We start from the raw sequence: 19166 nt of genomic DNA on the forward strand, positions 1-19166 counted from the left end.
TTTAAAGTGAATTTTCAATACTATGCATATATTCTGTAAAACCAGAACAAGTTAAAACAAAGATATGTTTGTACATAAGTAACTATTTCAGGCTCCCTGAGTACACAAATTCACTTAGAAGTGTACACACACTTATAAACACATTCACACCATTGTTTCATGTTTTTATCACCAGTGCTCTACATTATTTTACTATATATGTAATGGGCACATATACACACATATATATTACCATGTATATATGGTAAAATAATGTATATATGCATTTTCTCACATTCATGGACATTTTTCACAAGGGAAAGTAGTCATGGTATATTCAGATATTCAGTTATGAACCATGTTGAAGAATCCAGTTAAGAAGCATTCTCTTTTTTAACACTTGTGATCATGAGTGCTGATGTCATAATGCGTAATGATCCTTAATTTTGAGGATGATAGAAGCTAAAGTACTCTGTTTAAATGTTGATCCAAGCTAAAAGAAAATGTAGATGCACCAAGTTATTCATAGTTTCATAGTAATTTTCTTTGTCTACAAATCTTGTCAGATACTTCTCCTTGCTATTGCACATTAAATCCCTTGTTATTAATTTTTTTACAGAGTCAGATCCAATCACATGACAAAATGAAGCTGTGGATTTATCTCCTCTATCCATCTCTTCTTGCTTGTCTATCTCTACAGTCTCCATCACCAATGCCCTCAGTCAGAGGCTCTTGTGACACTCTTTGCAATTGTGAGGAGAAAGATGGCATAATGATAATAAACTGTGAAAAAAAGGGCATCAATAAATTATCTCAAATCAGTGTGCCACCATCACGACCTTTCCAATTAAATTTATTAAATAATGGCTTGACAGTGCTTCACACAAATGAATTTTCTGGTCTTACCAATGCCCTTGCAATACACCTTGGATTTAACAACATAGCAGATATTGAGACTGGAGCATTTAATGGCCTTGGGATTCTTAAGCAACTTCATATCAATCACAATTCTTTGGAAATTCTTAAAGAGGATACCTTCCATGGTTTGGAGAACCTGGAATTCTTGCAGGCTGATAATAATTTCATTACAGTAATTGAACCAAGTGCCTTCAGCAAGCTCAACAGGCTGAAAGTGTTAATTTTAAATGACAATGCTATTGAGAGTCTTCCTCCAAACATATTTCGATTTGTTCCTTTAACCCATCTAGATCTTCGTGGGAACCAGTTGCAAACATTGCCATATGTTGGCTTTTTAGAACACATTGGCCGGATATTGGATCTCCAGTTAGAGGACAATAAGTGGGCCTGCAATTGTGAATTATTGCAGCTAAAAAACTGGCTAGAAAATATGCCTCCACAATCTATAATTGGTGATGTCATATGCTACAACCCTCCACTTTTCAAAGGGAGCGCACTGAGTCGCCTGAAAAAGGAATCTATTTGCCCCACTCCGCCAGTGTATGAAGAGCATGAGGATCCATCAGGATCTTTGCTGGCCATAACATCTTCAACAAGTGACAGCCGCCTATCAAGCAAGAATACATCCATTTTAAAACAACCTACCAAAGCACCCGGTTTGGTACCTTACTTAACAAAGCCATCCACTCAGCTTCCAGTACCTTACTGTCCTATTCCATGCCATTGCAAAGTTCTCTCCCCTTCAGGACTTCTAATCCACTGTCAGGAGCGCAATATTGAAAGCGTGTCAGATCTACAACCTCCTCCACACAATCCTAGAAAGCTGATCCTTGCAGGCAATATTATTCATACCTTAATGAAGTCTGACCTGATGGACTATTTCACTTTGGAAATGCTTCACTTGGGAAACAATCGTATTGAAGTTCTTGAAGAAGGATCATTTATGAATCTGACAAGACTCCAGAAGCTCTATCTCAATGGCAATCATCTGACTAAACTAAATAAAGGCATGTTCCTTGGTCTTCACAGTCTCGAGTATTTGTATCTTGAATACAATGCTATAAAGGAAATATTACCAGGGACCTTCAACCCAACACCTAAACTGAAAGTTCTTTATTTAAATAACAATCTCCTTCAAGTTTTACCTGCACATATTTTTTTAGGTATTCCTCTTACTAGAGTAAATCTTAAAACAAACCAATTCACCCATTTACCTGTAAGTAACATCTTAGAGGACCTTGACTTCCTGATACAAATTGACCTTGAGGATAACCCCTGGGACTGCTCTTGTGACTTGGTTGGGTTGCAGCAATGGATCCACAAGCTTGGCAAGGGAACAATGACTGATGATGTCGTCTGCACTTCCCCAGGGCATCTTGACAAAAAGGAATTAAAAGCCCTCAGCAGTGAACTTCTTTGCCCTGGTTTAGTGAATAATCCTTCCATGGCAACTCAGTCTAGTTTCATTATTGTCACTTCTCCCACAATGGCAACAGATACAGCTGGTACTATTTTAAGTTCTCTCACTGATGCTGTGCCCCTATCAGTTCTAATATTAGGACTGTTGATTGTCTTCATAACTATTGTATTCTGTGCTGCAGGGATCGTGGTGTTTGTCCTCCACCGTAGGAGAAGATATAAGAAGAAAAGAGTAGAGGAGCAACTAAGAGACAACAGTCCTGTACATTTGCAATACAGCATGTATGGTCATAAAACAACCCACCATACAACTGAAAGACCCTCTTCCTCTCTCTATGAACAGCACATGGTGAGCCCAATGGTTCATGTCTACAGAAGTCCATCCTTTGGTCCAAAGCATTTGGAAGAAGTTGAAGAAAGAAATGATAAAGAAGGAAATGATGCAAAACATCTTCAAAGGAGCCTGTTAGAGCGAGAAAATCATTCACCCCTTACAGGTTCAAATATGAAATTTAAAACTACAGACCAATCAACCGATTTTCTATCATTCCAGGATGCAAGTTTATTATATAGGAACATTTTGGAGAAAGAAAGGGAACTTCAGCAACTTGGCATCACAGAGTACCTAAGGAAAAATCTTGCTCAGCTCCAGCCAGATGTGGAGGTTAACTACCCTGGAGCCCATGAGGAGCTGAAATTAATGGAAACATTGATGTACTCACGACCAAGGAAGGTGTTGGTAGAACAGACTAAAAATGAATATTTTGAGCTCAAAGCTAACTTGCATGCTGAACCCGACTATTTAGAAGTCTTGGAGCAGCAAACATAGAAGGACTGTTTGTGGGCTTTTGCAGATATTCTGTGATTCTGACTTAAGTCCAGACCTTTGAAATAAGTGCCTTATGTGGGTGTTATCAATCAGAACTCAGCCAAGCAGTAATCCTATGGGAGATAAAAGAAGAAAGTGAACTCAGGGATCGTTGAGGAAGCCATGGCATTATCATCAGGCAATGTAGCCTGTTCCAAATAAAACAAGTCCTTGCATATAGTAGTATTGCTCCATCTGCTTACAAGTGTTTCATAGAATTTCTCTTTCACCCCGTAAAGAGTTGAACATATGACAAGCTCCAGTTTTCTTGAATACTCTGTTCATGACTAAACACAATTAAATTTCATCAGTTAAGTATATACCTGTATATACATATATTATATATATATACGTAGTATGTAAGGAATATATTTCATAACCAACATATTTCAGAAATCTACATTGTCAAACACACTAAATTTTCTCACAATAAGTGAAAAGGGAACTGGAACTTAAATTTAAAAGCTGGCAATAGTAAATTAAAATGTAAATTTTGTGATTATGAGGGCCATTAATGATTCAGAATTTTCAACAAAGAATGCCATTGCTTAATTTTCTGAATTCAGACTCAAAATGGCAAATAGTTCATGTGGAATAAATAAGCAAATGTGCTAGTTTAATCTACACATTTTGTGTGGATTTTTTTTAATGTAATGCTGCTGTGAAACTAAGGTATGTGGTTTGTGTTCTACATTCTATTCTTCTCAGAATATTTTTTTAAATGCTACTGAGATTATACTGTATATATGATTAGAACACTTAGAATGTTTGCTTCTTTTCATAGTGTTAATTATTTGTACAACTGGATGATAATGATAAAAGTATGTCTTTTGTGGAAAGTAATTCAAAGGTGTAAAATGAATAGTAAAATTATTTTATTTTTATTGACATACACTGATAGATGCTGTAGATTAGTAACAAAAGGAGCTTCTACAGGTAAGTGTTCTGAGTTGCCTCGGGGGAGGGGCAGTGCAGCTTTATTTTACAAGAAGGTATCACTAGATTTCTATGAACTATTTATTCTGTACAGTTTTGTATATTTTTGGTTCACAAGATAATTATACTTGGGTGCCTTTTAAGAAAGTTTAACATTACTGCCCACTTCAATAAAACTAAAATGAAAACATTTTTAAACGTGTTTCAATCTATTTTTCTAAGCTATAATTCAACCATGTTATGATTATCATCTCATTATACCCTCTGCTCATAGAAAAGGCTGGGTTTATTTTTAAGAGCATAGAAGTCCTGTGTTCAACACACACACACACACACACACACACACACACACATACACACACACACACACACACACACACAGAGAGAGAGAGAGAGAAAGAGAGAGAGAGACTAAACCTTTTGGTTTTCAAAATTAATGACACCTAACTTAAGATAAGCATTTTTTAATTCATTTGTATGCATAATTTTCATATATTAGACTCTACTGGGACAGAAGATTCACACAGTGTAATTGAAGTCTGTGTTTTTAACACATTTCAATCCTAAACTCTTGTTGAAAGAGAGACAAATAAAAGATGAATTTTTGTCCACTTGTAACAATGTCTTTCAACAACAACTGAGTATTCAGTATTCTACCAGGTATTTCATCTTTCAGAACTCATAATTTTTTCCTACTATCAGTCCTGTGAGGTCTGTGCTAAAGGTTTCAAGACTAGATCTGAGTCTATTCAGTAATCACATTCACTAGACTTATATTGTAAATTGTTTCTGACATTAATAGAATCAACACTTTAAAGGCTCATTGTAAACCAATACCACTTTATTCATTCCCAGAACTTGGAAAGACAGCATAGTTGTGTTTGTGCCTCAAAATAAAAATTTCTAGGTACAATGCATGTCCATTAGACTGCCTTATGTTTGTAGAAAAACTAGTAAGTTCATTGACGGATAATTTTTCCAAGGGTGGAGTTTCCACATGATAAACCAAGTAAACAAAAAAATCTTGAGCAGAAAATGTGTTATCTTATTTCTTCTACCGATTTGAGTTTCTGCCAATATTTTTTTATCCTAATCATAACCCTGGGAGTATTAGCAAGGTTTGAAATTCCCCATTTGTGCATGCAATTACATACATGCATGAAGAAAAATATGCCTTTGAGACTATCCTTCTCTTTTCAGGAAAAGTGCAATAACACTTTATATCTCCATGTATTTTTCATTGCTGAAATTAATAGTCTTAAATTTTCAACTTATTATGAAGAGAAAACTTCTCATAAAATAATTTATGAAACCACGTAAGTATATTCCTCAAATGACAGAAGTCTTCCAAATTAAAGACAATAAAATATGAGTAAAACTTTAAAGGACTTGAAAAATATTATAACTTCCAAGGCGTACAAATATTTTAAGTAATTAAATGCTTGCTTGTCAATAAATATTCCTTTGTCATCTATTTCCTAATAATTATTGATTGTTGGTTTGTATCTTAAATAAGGTATTATGATCTGTCAAAAATTTTTAAATGTTTGATTATTTCTGTTAGTTCTATATACCTTTTATATTAAACAAAATGAGAGCTATTTCTTATTATTTGTTCACAAAGTCACTTGACTCCTGAGCTAACAGAATGACCCAGTGTTCCAACTCTTCTTTCAGTACTTTCATCTTCACCATATGAGGTGGTTACCTGAAAAGTCCTTAATTATTTATGGTTAACTTCTTGTTCCAAGCAGAAATTATCCTGTTTTCATTGTGTAACACTGTATATTTTGAAAATTTGAGTTTCTGTAATGTGTTGACAGTAGTATAATATTGCAGCACCAGTATTTTTAATTCTGTCTTAATCCATTATATGTGAGTTATAAGAAGTTTTCTCAGAAAAGTGACATTGTAAAAAACATGCAAGTCCTTGTGACTTTAAGACATTGAGACCTTTCATTAATCGGCATCATGGGACTGAAATTTTAAAATCTATAGAAGAAAAATTATATCAACTCTGTTCCCTGTTTACAATCAACGTCTGGTATTCTGGCACAGACAAAGCCTCTTTATATTGATTTTGTGTTAAATAAACTGAAGCATCATGTAATCTGCCTTAAGCTCCCTTGATGCCTGGGCCAACTAATTCAAAAGGCTTAAGATTTGAAGCAGGATTGAAAATCTGACATACGTAAACCCTTTCTCATTAACATGACACTTTAGAAGAAATGGCTTATATCCCTTCATATAAATATAGGACTTTGTTATCAAATCTATATATTTACATTTATTAATGAAAATACCTATATATGATCCCTATTAATTTATCACATATGAATTTATTTGTGATATCTACTAATTGATTAAACATATTCAATGAAATAATATGAAATTTGTATTATAATTTCTATATGGCAACTATAAAGAGGTGATATTAATATTCTCCATATTAAATCACATTATTTTTGTGTGACAGCTACCAAATAAATAATTTAAAACACTTTAAAAGATGAAGAGACTAACAGCTTGCTGGCTTTTAGTCATATTTTTTTCCAGAAATGTAAGTATCTACAGAATTTTCAACAGTGGTCCAACATTTGATAATTAATCAGTGGAAATTTCCTCTCCCTGAAAAGACCCATGTGTATACAAATGCTGTCTAGGTATCTTGTCAAGTGGAAAAATGGTTTAAACAGTGTAAGAAAAATCATTTTTATTTCTTTTGCCCTTACAGTATGTTAGGAGATGAAGGAGTCTTATAAAATGACAAATTTTTAATGCAAAATGAGAGATTTTGATGTTGCTGTTCCTACCCCAGCCAGATTAACCCAGATGGGAAACAAAATTAAAAATTACATCATGACTTAGGAATGGACTTATAATTAAGAACACAAAATTCAGAATTCTACTTTTTCTGATTTTTGATACACTGAAATCTTTTCTTGGGTTCATATCTGAAAAAAGACTCAAATGTTGTGCATTACTGGTACTTAACTGACATGATAATTTTAACATAAATAATTTTGTTAATGATTAACCACATATGAAAGATAAATTGTATTATTCTTATTGATGCTATCACTTATTGGAGGTGTATTAATGCTTATTGTATACAATGCCAATCTTCTATGTTTATAACGGGGTAGACAGCCAGACATAAAACCCTTTTTTAGCTGCTGTGAAAGCAAATTAAATAGACAATTACTCTTCTGTTAGTAAATGTCTTTCAGCAGTTTAGTGAATAAAGAAAGGAAACAATTCAAAACAACAAATTACAGGCACACACTGGTATACTTCAGACTTAACTCAATTAGCATTGAGCACTTTTGAAAAAGAGTACTTTTATTCCAACTTTTAAACATAGAGAGCAAAACACTTGGCCTTATAACATAATGTTTTCATTTTTATATGCCATGGGTATTTTTTTAACCAAAAAAAAAAAAAAAAAAAAAAAAACGATGATCATCCAAAGACCATTAAACATTATTACCGAGTTTGGTAAAATTTCTGAGAAATTAAATTTCATTTCATTAAGAAACATTATACAAAACAATCATATTCTTGAAATTATCTGATTATAGTGGGCTTTACTATTTTCAAGGAAACCAACATTAGTGCAAATATATGCCAATAATTTTTCATAATTTTCTTCATTTTCTGAGGAATCTAAAAACACAGAGATGTCCTTGTCATTTGACATCACTCCTAAGTTTGTAGAGCGACATGTAGCAAAGGAAGGCCAGTCATGTAAAACTGTAGCACTTTGTTAATTTTGGGGAAAATGTGTAATAATGAAGTTAAATATGATTTGAAACCATTGAACGATATTTATCAGGTAATTTGTTCCCTAATATTAGCACTCTTAAAAAATAACTATATATTATGTCTGCCTCCCAGAGTGCTGGGATTACAGGTGTGTGCCACCACCGCCCAGCTGTCTTCCCACATTTCTGAAACTGTTATCCATCTATCTCTATCTCTATCTCAAGCTCCAGCTCCAGCACCATCCATACAAATTCATGTCCATATTCATATTGGTATCTATATCTATCTAGCTATTATATATATATAGTATATAGCAGACAAGAAGACCCTATATCACAGATAGATCATTAGCATCTGGAGCTCTTCAATGATAACTGCCTTTGAAGAGTAGATGTTAAATATCTTGTTAAAGAACCTGTTATATTCAAATAATCTAATGATGGATTATATAGTTCTATATCATGCAAAATTATGTGTTATTTCATTTTAGATTTTTTTTAATTATTAATAATGTAATTGAATGGAAATCTGTCCCTGTGATAGACAGGAAATAATTGGTCAGTGTTTTCCCACATTTCTGTTTTTTTGTTTTTTTTTTTTTTTTGGATTTGTTTTTTTCGAGACAGGGTTTCTCTGTATAGCCCTGGCTATCCTGGAACTCACTCTGTAGACCAGGCTGGCCTCGAACTCAGAAATCCGTCTGCCTCTGCCTCCCAGAGTGCTGGGATTACAGGTGTGTGCCACCACCGCCCAGCTGTCTTCCCACATTTCTGAAACTGTTATCCATCTATCTCTGTCTCTATCTCATGCTCCAGCTCCAGCACCATCCATACAAATTCATATCCATATTCATATTGGTATCTATATCTATCTAGCTATCATATATATATGGTATATATATATATATACCAAAAATAACTTCCTTTAAGACTAAAATTTTCTAATAGTAAAATAGTACCAAATCAATCACAATGCACTCAGTTGGCATATTATTTTGGGTGAAAAATGTTAAGTCAATGTATATGAAGAGTAAAAAATTTAACTATTATAATATACTTGCAGATTATAGTATCATATTTCATTTTACCAATATTTAAGTTCTATCTTAGTGATATTTTGAGTAAATTAGAATAAAGACCATGGTCAAAGCCAGGTATGGTGGAACAGGCCTGTAATCCCAGCACTTGGGAGGCAGAGGTAGGCAGATTTCTGAGTTTGAGGCAAGCCTGGTCTACAGCGTGAGTTCCAGGACAGCAAGGACTACACAGAGAAACCCTGTCCTGAAAAACAAAAACAAACAAACAAACAAAAAGACCATGGTTATTGACATGACTCTGTATAAACTGTTGCCTATGCAGGCATGATAGTCTGCATTTAGTTCTCTGCTAGCCAAGAAAGAAAAGCAAATAAGAACAAAAGAAAGAAAACAAACAAAAACAAACAATCAAACAAACAAAACCTAAAGACCAGGAGTGACATTGTACAGCAGAGCACATCCAGAGAACTCACTGGCCAAATCTATAAGCCTCAGCTCAGCAAGAATCCATCTCGGAAATAACACTGTGGCGGCACCGAGGACCATGTTTGTTTAGTTCAGGTCTCAGCGTGCCCCTTCCTCGTTTCCTCCTCCCCCAATTAGCAAGCAAACATACAGGCACACACAAATATCATTATCTCAGTAACTGTACCATTTAAAGCCTAGAAAAAGTTTTATGAAATAATTGTGTCCAGTTTTAAGTAGGTGTTATTTTGAAAATAGTTTGGGACTTTGTAGCAAACTGATAAAAAAGTATATATAACTTTCTCTCATACAAATACAACATTTCTCACATCATACACAGGAAAAAAACCTTTGTAGTAAACAATTAGTGTGTGACAACTGCTTTCAACTGAAATTCATAGTTTATATCAAAATTCTGTTATATATTTTTCCTGGATTTTGATAAGTGTTTTCACAAATATGGCTTTACCTATTATAGTTTTCTTCCTGAAAAATCCTATGAGTGGGCCTATTGATCATTTGCTAGTAACCTTTGACTTTTTATATTGTCTGAATAGTTTTCCCTTTTCTAGAGCAGCATAGGTTTGGAACCACACTACATGAGTTCTTACAGGATTGACTTCTTTCACTTTCTAGTACTCAGTGTTGTTCATTCTGTGGCTGTTAAGCTTAATAGCCTCCTTTTATAATTGAACAATATCCTATCATCTGGGTGATCCATGGTTCATTATTCAGTCCATCACTAAAGAAAATCTTGGGGGTTTTAATTACCAATAAAGCAATTATCAACATCTGTGTGCAGATTCCCTTGTAAATATAAACTTTCATTTGGGTACTTTCTAAGGAACATAATTATTCCATTATACATTGAGCTTACACTTTGTTTTCAAAACAAAAGTTTCTAAATGTTTCTGGTGTATTTTGGATTCCCACATAATAAGAGTCTATAATTTAAGATACCTACCAGATTTGGTGAAGTTAGTGAGATTGGTTATTCTTTTTTTTTATTTATTTTATTTTTTTTTATTATTCGATATAATTTATTTACATTTCAAATGATTTCCCCTTTTCTAGCCCCCCCACTCCCCGAAAGTCCCGCAAGCCCCCTTCTCTTCCCCTGTCCTCCCACCCACCCCTTCCCACTTCCCCGTTCTGGTTTTGCTGAATACTGTTTCACTGAGTCTTTCCAGAACCAGGGGCCACTCCTCCTTTCTTCTTGTACCTCACTTGATGTGTGGATTATGTTTTGGGTATTCCAGTTTTCTAGGTTAATATCCACTTATTAGTGAGTGCATACCATGATTCACCTTTTGAGTCTGGGTTACCTCACTTAGTATGATATTCTCTAGCTCCATCCATTTGCCTAAGAATTCCATGAATTCATTGTTTCTAATGGCTGAATAGTACTCCATTGTGTAGATATACCACATTTTTTGCATCCACTCTTCTGTTGAGGGATACCTGGGTTCTTTCCAGCATCTGGCAATTACAAATAGGGCTGCTATGAACATAGTAGAACATGTATCCTTATTACATGGTGGGGAGTCTTCTGGGTATATGCCCAGGAGTGGTATAGCAGGATCTTCTGGAAGTAAGGTGCCCAGTTTTCGGAGGAACCGCCAGACTGATTTCCAGAGTGGTTGTACCAATTTGCAACCCCACCAGCAGTGGAGGAGTGTTCCTCTTTCTCCACACCCTCTCCAACACCTGCTGTCTCCTGAATTTTTAATCTTAGCCATTCTGACTGGTGTAAGATGAAATCTTAGGGTTGTTTTGATTTGCATTTCCCTAATGACTAATGAAGTTGAGCATTTTTTAAGATGCTTCTCCGCCATCCGAAGTTCTTCAGGTGAGAATTCTTTGTTTAACTCTGTACCCCATTTTTTAATAGGGTTGTTTGGTTTTCTGGAGTCTAACTTCTTGAGTTCTTTATATATATTGGATATTAGCCCTCTATCTGATGTAGGATTGGTGAAGATCTTTTCCCAATTTGTTGGTTGCCGATTTGTCCTCTTGATGGTGTCCTTTGCCTTACAGAAACTTTGTAATTTTATGAGGTCCCATTTGTCAATTCTTGCTCTTAGAGCATAAGCTATTGGTGTTCTGTTCAGAAACTTTCTCCCTGTACCGATGTCCTCAAGGGTCTTCCCCAGTTTTTTTTCTATTAGCTTCAGAGTGTCTGGCTTTATGTGGAGGTCCTTGATCCATTTGGATTTGAGCTTAGTACAAGGAGACAAGGATGGATCAATTCGCATTCTTCTGCATGCTGACCTCCAGTTGAACCAGCACCATTTGTTGAAAAGGCTATCTTTTTTCCATTGGATGTTTTCAGCCTCTTTGTCGAGGATCAAGTGGCCATAGGTGTGTGGGTTCATTTCTGGATCTTCAATCCTGTTCCATTGATCCTCCTGTCTGTCACTGTACCAATACCATGCAGTTTTTAACACTATTGCTCTGTAGTATTGCTTGAGGTCAGGGATACTGATTCCCCCAGATTTCCTTTTGTTGCTGAGAATACTTTTAGCTATCCTGGGTTTTTTGTTGTTCCAGATGAATTTGATAATTGCTCTTTCTAGCTCTGTGAAGAATTGAGTTGGGATTTTGATGGGTATTGCATTGAATCTGTATAGTGCTTTAGGCAAAATGGCCATTTTAACTATATTGATTCTGCCGATCCATGAGCATGGGAGGTTTTCCCATTTTTTGAGGTCTTCTTCCATTTCCTTCTTCTGAGTCTTGAAGTTCTTGTCATACAGATCTTTCACATGTTTGGTAAGAGTCACCCCAAGATACTTTATACTGTTTGTGGCTATTGTGAAGGGGGTCATTTCCCTAATTTCTTTCTCAGCCTGCTTATCCTTTGAGTATAGGAAGGCCACTGATTTGCTTGAGTTGACTTTATAACCTGCCACTTTGCTGAAGTTGTTTATCAGCTGTAGGAGCTCTCTAGTGGAGTTCTTTGGGTCACTTAGGTAGACGATCATGTCGTCTGCAAATAATGATAGTTTGACTTCTTCCTTTCCAATTTGTATCCCTTTGACCTCCTTATGTTGTCGAATTGCCCGAGCTAGTACCTCAAGTACAATATTGAAAAGATAAGGAGAAAGGGGGCAGCCTTGTCTGGTCCCTGATTTCAGTGGGATTGCTTCAAGTTTCTCTCCATTTAGTTTGATGCTGGCTACCGGTTTGCTGTATATTGCTTTTACTATGTTTAGGTATGGGCCTTGAATTCCTGTTCTCTCCAAGACTTTAAGCATGAAGGGATGCTGAATTTTGTCAAATGCTTTTTCAGCATCCAATGAAATGACCATGTGGTTTTGTTCTTTGAGTTTGTTTATGTAGTGGATTGTATTGATGGATTTCCGTATATTGAACCAACCCTGCATTCCTGGGATAAAGCCTACTTGATCATGGTGGATGATCGTTTTGATGTGTTCTTGGATTCGGTTGGCAAGAATTTTATTGAGTATTTTTGCATCGATGTTCATAAGGGAAATTGGTCTGAAGTTCTCTTTCTTTGTTGGATCTTTGTGTGGCTTTGGTATCAGCGTAATTGTGGCTTCGTAGAAGGAATTGGGTAGTGTTCCTTCTGTTTCTATTTTGTGGAATAGTTTGAAGAGTATTGGTGTTAACTCTTCTTTGAAGGTCTGGTAGAATTCTGCACTGAAGCCATCTGGTCCCGTGCTTTTTTTGGTTGGAAGACTTTCTATGACTCCTTCTATTTCTTTAGGCATTATGGGACTGTTTAGATGGTCTAGTTGGTCCTGATTTAATTTTGGTATTTGGTATCTGTCAGGGAAATTGTCCATTTCCTCCAGATTCTCCAGTTGTGTTGAGTATAGGCTCTTGTAGTAGGATCTGATGATTTTTTGGATTTCCTCAGTTTCCGTTGTTATATCTCCCTTTTCATTTCTAAGTTTGTTAATTTGGATACTTTCTCTGTGCCCTTTGGTCATTCTGGCTAAGGGTTTATCTATCTTGTTGATTTTCTCAAAGAACCAGCTCCTGGTATTGTTGATTTTTTGTATGGTTCTCTTTGTTTCTACTTGATTGATTTCGGCCCTGAGTTTGATGATTTCCTGCCTTCTACTCCTCCTGGGCGAAATAGCTTCTTTTTGTTCCAGGGCTTTCAGGTGTGTCATTAAGCTGGTAATGTATGCTCTCTCCATTTTCTTTTTGGAGGCACTCAGGGCTATGAGTTTTCCTCTTAGCACTGCTTTCATTGTGTCCCATAGATTTGGGTATGTTGTGTTTTCATTTTCATTGTGTTCTAAAAAGTCTTTAATTTCTTTCTTTATTTCTTCCTTGACCAAGGTATCATTGAGTAGAGTATTGTTCAGTTTCCACGTGTATGTGGGCTTTCTGTTGTTTCTGTTGCTATTGAAGACCACTTTTACTCCATAGTGATCAGATAGGAGGCATGGGATTAGTTCGATCTTCTTATATTTGTTGAGGTCTGTCTTGTGACCAATTACATGGTCGATTTTGGAGAAGGTACCATGAGGTGCTGAGAAAAAGGTATATTCTTTTGTTTTAGGATAGAATGTTCTATATATATCTGTTAAATCTAATTGGTCCAAAGCTTCAATTAGTTTCATTGTGTCCCTGTTTAGTTTCTGTTTTCCTGATCGGTCCATTGAGGAAAGTGCAGTGTTGAAGTCACCCACAATTATTGTGTTAGGTGCAATGTGTGCTTTTAGTTTTAATAAAGTTTCTTTTACAAAAGAGGGTGCCCTTACATTTGGGGCATAGATGTTCAGGATTGTCAGTTCTTCTTTTTGTATTTTTCCTTTGACCAGCAAGAAGTGTCCCTCAGGGTCTCTTTTGATGACTTTGGGTTGAAAGTCAATTTTATCTGATATTAAAATGGCTACTCCAGCTTGTTTCCTGAGACCATTTGCTTGTAAAATTGTCTTCCAGCCTTTTACTTCCAGCCTTTTAGTGTTTGTCTTTGACCCTGAGGTGTGTTTCCTGTAAGCAGCAAAATGTAGGGTCCTGTTTACGTATCCATTCAGTTAGTCTGTGTCTTTTTATTGGGGCATTAAGTCCATTGATGTTAAGAGATATTAAGGAATAGTGATTGTTACTTCCTATCATTTTTGACGTTATTTTTTAAATTTGAATGCTTAACTTCTTTTGGGTTTGATGAAAGGTTACTATCTTGCTTTTTCCAGGGTGAAGTTTCCCTCCTTGTATTGGTGTTGTCCTCCTATTATCCTTTTTAGGGCCGGGTTTGTGGATAGATATTGGGTAAACTTGGTTTTGTCATGAAATATCTTAGTTTCTCCATCTATGGTGATTGAGAGTTTTGCTGGATATAGTAGTTTTGGTTGGCATTTGTGTTCTCTTAGAGTCTGCATGAGATCTGCCCAGGACCTTCTAGCCTTCATAGTCTCAGGTGAAAAGTCTGCTGTGATTCTGATAGGTCTTCCTTTATATGTTACTTGGCCTTTTTCTCTTACTGCCTTTAGTATTCTTTCTTTGTTTAGAACATTTGGTGTTTTGATTATTATGTGACGGGAAGTATTTCTGTTCTGGTCCAGTCTGTTTGGAGTTCTGTAGGCTTCTTGTATATTCATGGGCATCTCTCTCTTTAGGTTAGGGAAGTTTTCTTCCATAATTTTATTGAAGATATTTGCTGGCCCTTTAAGTTGTAAATCTTCACTCTCCTCTATGCCTATAATCCTTAGGTTTGGTCTTCTCATTGTGTCCTGGATTTCCTGGATATTTTGGGTTACAAGCTTTTTGCATTTTGCATTTTCTTTAACTGTTGAGTCCATGGTTTCTATGGAATCTTCAGCATCTGAGATTCTTTCTTCTATCTCTTGTATTCTGTTGTTGATATTTGTATCTCTGTCCCCTGATTTCTTCCCAAGGCTTTCTATCTCCAAAGTTGTCTCCCTTTGAGTTTTCTTAGTTGTTTCTACTTCTGATTTTAGATCCTGGATGGTTTTGCTTAGCTCCTTCACTTGCATGTTTGTGTTTTCCTGTAATTCTTTAAGAGATTTTTGTGTTTTCTCTTTCATGAGCTCAGCCTGTTGACCAAAGTTCTCCTGTATTTCTTTAAGAGATTTTTGTGTTTCGTCTTTCATGACCTCAGCCTGTTGAGCAAAGTTCTCCTGTATTTCTTTAAGTGTTTTTTGCATTTCCTCCTTGTTGGCTTTTGTATTCTCCTGGATTTCTTTTAATGATTTTTGTGTTTCCCTTGCAAGGGCTTCTACCTTTTGATCCATTGTCTCCTGAATTTCTTTATGTATGACCTTCATGTGTTCCTGTACCAGCATCATGACCAGTGATTTTAATTCCAAATCTTGTTTTACTGGTGTGATGGGGTATCCAGGACATGTTGGTAGAGGAGAATTGGGTTCAGATGTTGCCATATTGCCTTGATTTCTGTTAGTGACGTTCCTGCGTTTGCCTTTTGCCATCTAGATCTCACTGGTGTTAGTTTATCTTGTCAGTGCTGGACTCACCAGTGCAAGCTGCCCCTTCCCAGTTGGCCTCTGGTGCACAGCTTACCTCCTGCACTGCTTGTAGACAGTGTGCTGCTGCCCAGGCTGTTCAGATCCCAAAGCAGGCACCCGAAGGCTCCCGCTGGGGCCCGCTGGATTCACTGGAGCACACTGACTTCTCCCAGCTGGCCGCCCGGAAGCCCAGCTAGCCACTTGCAGGACTTGGAGATGTAATGCTGCCGCCCAGACTGATCTGGATCCGGAAGCGGAGAGAGTAGAGCTAAGGGCTTCTGCCTGAGGCCTTGCCCCAGATTGTGTCTGTGGAGCAGATGGAGCCCGTGTGCACTCCCAGGGAGTGCCGACGGTGTATGCTACTGTGACCTCCCCTGAGTTCCGCTCACTCTGCTGGGCAGCCGATCTGCCAACCGGGCTATCGCACACAAGGTTAGCCTGGCCGCCCAGTCCCTGAGTCCAGGCAAAAGCCTGGGAGGCCAAGGTCCGAGCAAAGTTCCCCTACGGCTTTGACTGTTAATTGGGTTTGCCAGGTGACTAGGATGGCGGGCGTGTGCGCCCGCGCTCCCTGAAAGCGCCGGGAGAGTCTGCTTTGCTAACAATCACCTGGGCGGGTTGACTCACAGATGGCCCACCAAGCCGCCCAGTTCTTGGGGTCAGTCCTGTGCCTTTTGGGGCCTGGACCCCCGCTTTGTTAGCCTTAGGCTATGCCTGTTACAGGTCTGCCCGCCTGAGCTCTCTGTCGTCCTGCAGGCAAAATGGCGGCGGCGCGCTCGCAGGCCTGGGCAAAAAACCTCCTGGTTGGGTTGGCACCCCGATGGCCCCCCGACCCGCCCAGGGCCTGGGTGCAGGCCAACGCCCGTCAGGCTCAGACCACTGCGGTGTTGGCCTCGGATTATGTTTGTGTACCTCAGTCTGTCCGATTCCTGGAGTACGGAACCAAGATGGATCCTCCTCTCCTGACTGGTGGGAGGCCGAGTTCTGAAGTGGCCTCCGTGCAGGAAAGGCACCGCACAACTGCAGCTGCTTGCTGTCCGGCTGGTCAGCGAAGGTCAGTGGTCGTGGGCGCAGGGCCTAACTGGTCCCTGTGACGCCTTGGTTCCACTGCTGATGGCCCTTCAGCTGGAGCAGCCACTGCTGCCGCTGCTGCCGCCGCCACCGCCCGAGATTGGTTATTCTTGTAGATCTGTAGAATAATATCTGTAGCAAAATATTTAATTTGCCCATCTCTCATAATAAGAAAACGTATTTAATTATGCTTACATGAAATTCATGAGTGCATATGCACAAATGCATGTATATACATAGAACTATAAATCAATTGTCAGGGAGTATGGGATAGGGGATTTCCAGAGGGGAAACTGGGAAAGAGGATAACATTTGAAAATACATAAAATATCAGATAAAACAACAGAGATGTCTATTTCTCATGTCTTTTAAATTCATTTTTCTATTTATTGATTTTGATGATAATTTGTATAACTAATGTAGAATACTTTAATTTATATGCATTTGCAAGACTGTGCATTTACAAATTACAAATTTCATTCTGTGGCTCGGTTTTCATTGTACTTACACTGATGGATACAGGGCAGATGTGTCTATTTAATAATTTACAACATAAAATCTTTTTCATGTAAAAGTTGTTGCTCTTCCTCCTCCTCCTCCTCCTCCTCCTCCTCCTCCTCCTCCTCCTCCTCCTCCTCCTCCTCCTCCTCCTCCTCCTCCTCCTCTTCTTCTTCTTCTTCTTCTTCTTCTTCTTCTTCTTCTTCTTCTTCTTCTTCTTCTTCTTCTTCTTCTTCCACTCCTTGTTCTTCTTCATCTACTTCTTCATCTACTTCTACTTTTTTCTTCTTTTCTTCTTCCTCAAAACACCTCCTATGATATATTCAAATTATTTAAATTTCACATTTATGTTTGTGATTCATTTTTTAAAGTTTTAAGCATATACTGCCTGTATACTGTTTTTGTATATAGATATTTTTCCAGCATGATTTGTTGAAAAGAGATTATGAAAATGTTTAATTAGATAACATTTAAACTATGTGAAATTTCATCAAGAGGTACTTAAATGTTACTAATATTATGATGACTGATGGAGTATAAAATGTATGTTAGAATACTTCCAATAATACAGAGTCTTCTCATGGGTCATAAAAAGTACAGTCATGTATATAAAAGTATTTCATGTAGATATATAACAATAGACATAGCAGTATCTGTGCTAATGTGATATATGTGAACCTTGTATTTTACTACTAAGCATCATTACTGATACTGATATTATCAAACAAATAATAATTTGGCCAGTCAAATATTTATATAAAATTGTAATTTATTTTATCTTAATTATTTTACCACAACAAGAAATGAATATGCAAAATTTAATTTCCCATGATCACATTTATAATACTCCCAGATCATATTTTCTTTAGTTGAAAAGTTTCAATCTTGTTACTTCATCTCACATAAATTTTGGAAATTATTTCAAGACTTGGATTGAACTCATTTATGTAGAAGATACCATGCTATCAAACTATTATATCATAGTGACTATATTGTTTAATTTTAATCAGTACTTTTTAAATTTACATTCTAATTATAGCATGAATCTGTTATTCTTATCAATTGAGGAGTTTTTATATTTTTATTGGATATTTTCTTTATTTACATTGCAAATGTTATTCTGTTTCCAGGTTCCCCCAATTCAGAAATTCCCTGTCCCATTTCCCGGACTTCTTCTATGAGGATGCTTCCCCCACTCACACACACACTCCTACCTCCCTGCCCTAGCATTTCCTACACTGGAGCATAAAGCCTTCACAGGATCAAGGGCCTCTGTTCCCACTGATGTCCCGGACAAAGCCAACCTCTGCTATATATGCTGCTGGAGCCATGGGTCCCTCCATGTGTGCTCTTTGGATGTTGGTTTAGTCCCTGGGAGCTCTGGGAGGGAGGAGTGACTATGTAATTTTTATCAATTGAAATTTTTCTATTTAACATATTTATTTATTTATTTACACTCCAGATTTTATTCCACTCCTGGTCCACTCCCCCCCCCCCCGACTGTTCCACATATTCCTCCTTATCCCCTCTGTCTCCACGAGGATGTCTCAACCACCCACCCCACCAGACTTCTAAACTCCCTAGGGCCTCCAGTCTCTTGAGGGTTAGATGCATCTTCTCTGACTGAAGCCAGATCTGGTAGTTTTCTACTTTATGTGTGTCGGGGGCCTCATATCAGCTGACGTTTGCTGCATGATTGGTGGTTTAGTGTTTGAGAGATCTCGGGGGTCCAGGTTAATTGCGACTGCTG

At 37.3% G+C, this 19166-nt stretch overlaps 1 protein-coding gene across 1 annotated transcript; it reads left to right on the plus strand.

The window, feature by feature from the left end:
• The first annotated feature begins 610 nt into the window (after positions 1–610).
• On the plus strand, positions 611–3449 carry Slitrk6 (SLIT and NTRK like family member 6). The gene has a single exon (XM_052190483.1). It carries the CDS (start codon positions 623–625, stop codon positions 3143–3145), a length of 2523 nt encoding a protein of 840 aa, XP_052046443.1. The 5' UTR covers positions 611–622; the 3' UTR covers positions 3146–3449.
• Positions 3450–19166: the final 15717 nt, after the last annotated feature.

The sequence above is a fragment of the Apodemus sylvaticus genome, chromosome 8, assembly GCF_947179515.1.
Source record: "Apodemus sylvaticus chromosome 8, mApoSyl1.1, whole genome shotgun sequence".
In the NCBI taxonomy this organism is placed as follows: Eukaryota; Metazoa; Chordata; class Mammalia; order Rodentia; family Muridae; genus Apodemus; species Apodemus sylvaticus.

Excerpts from the sequence above, each read along its gene's own strand:
- Slitrk6 (XM_052190483.1), top strand. The coding sequence starts at position 623 with ATGAAGCTGTGGATTTATCTCCTCTATCCATCTCTTCTTGCTTGTCTA.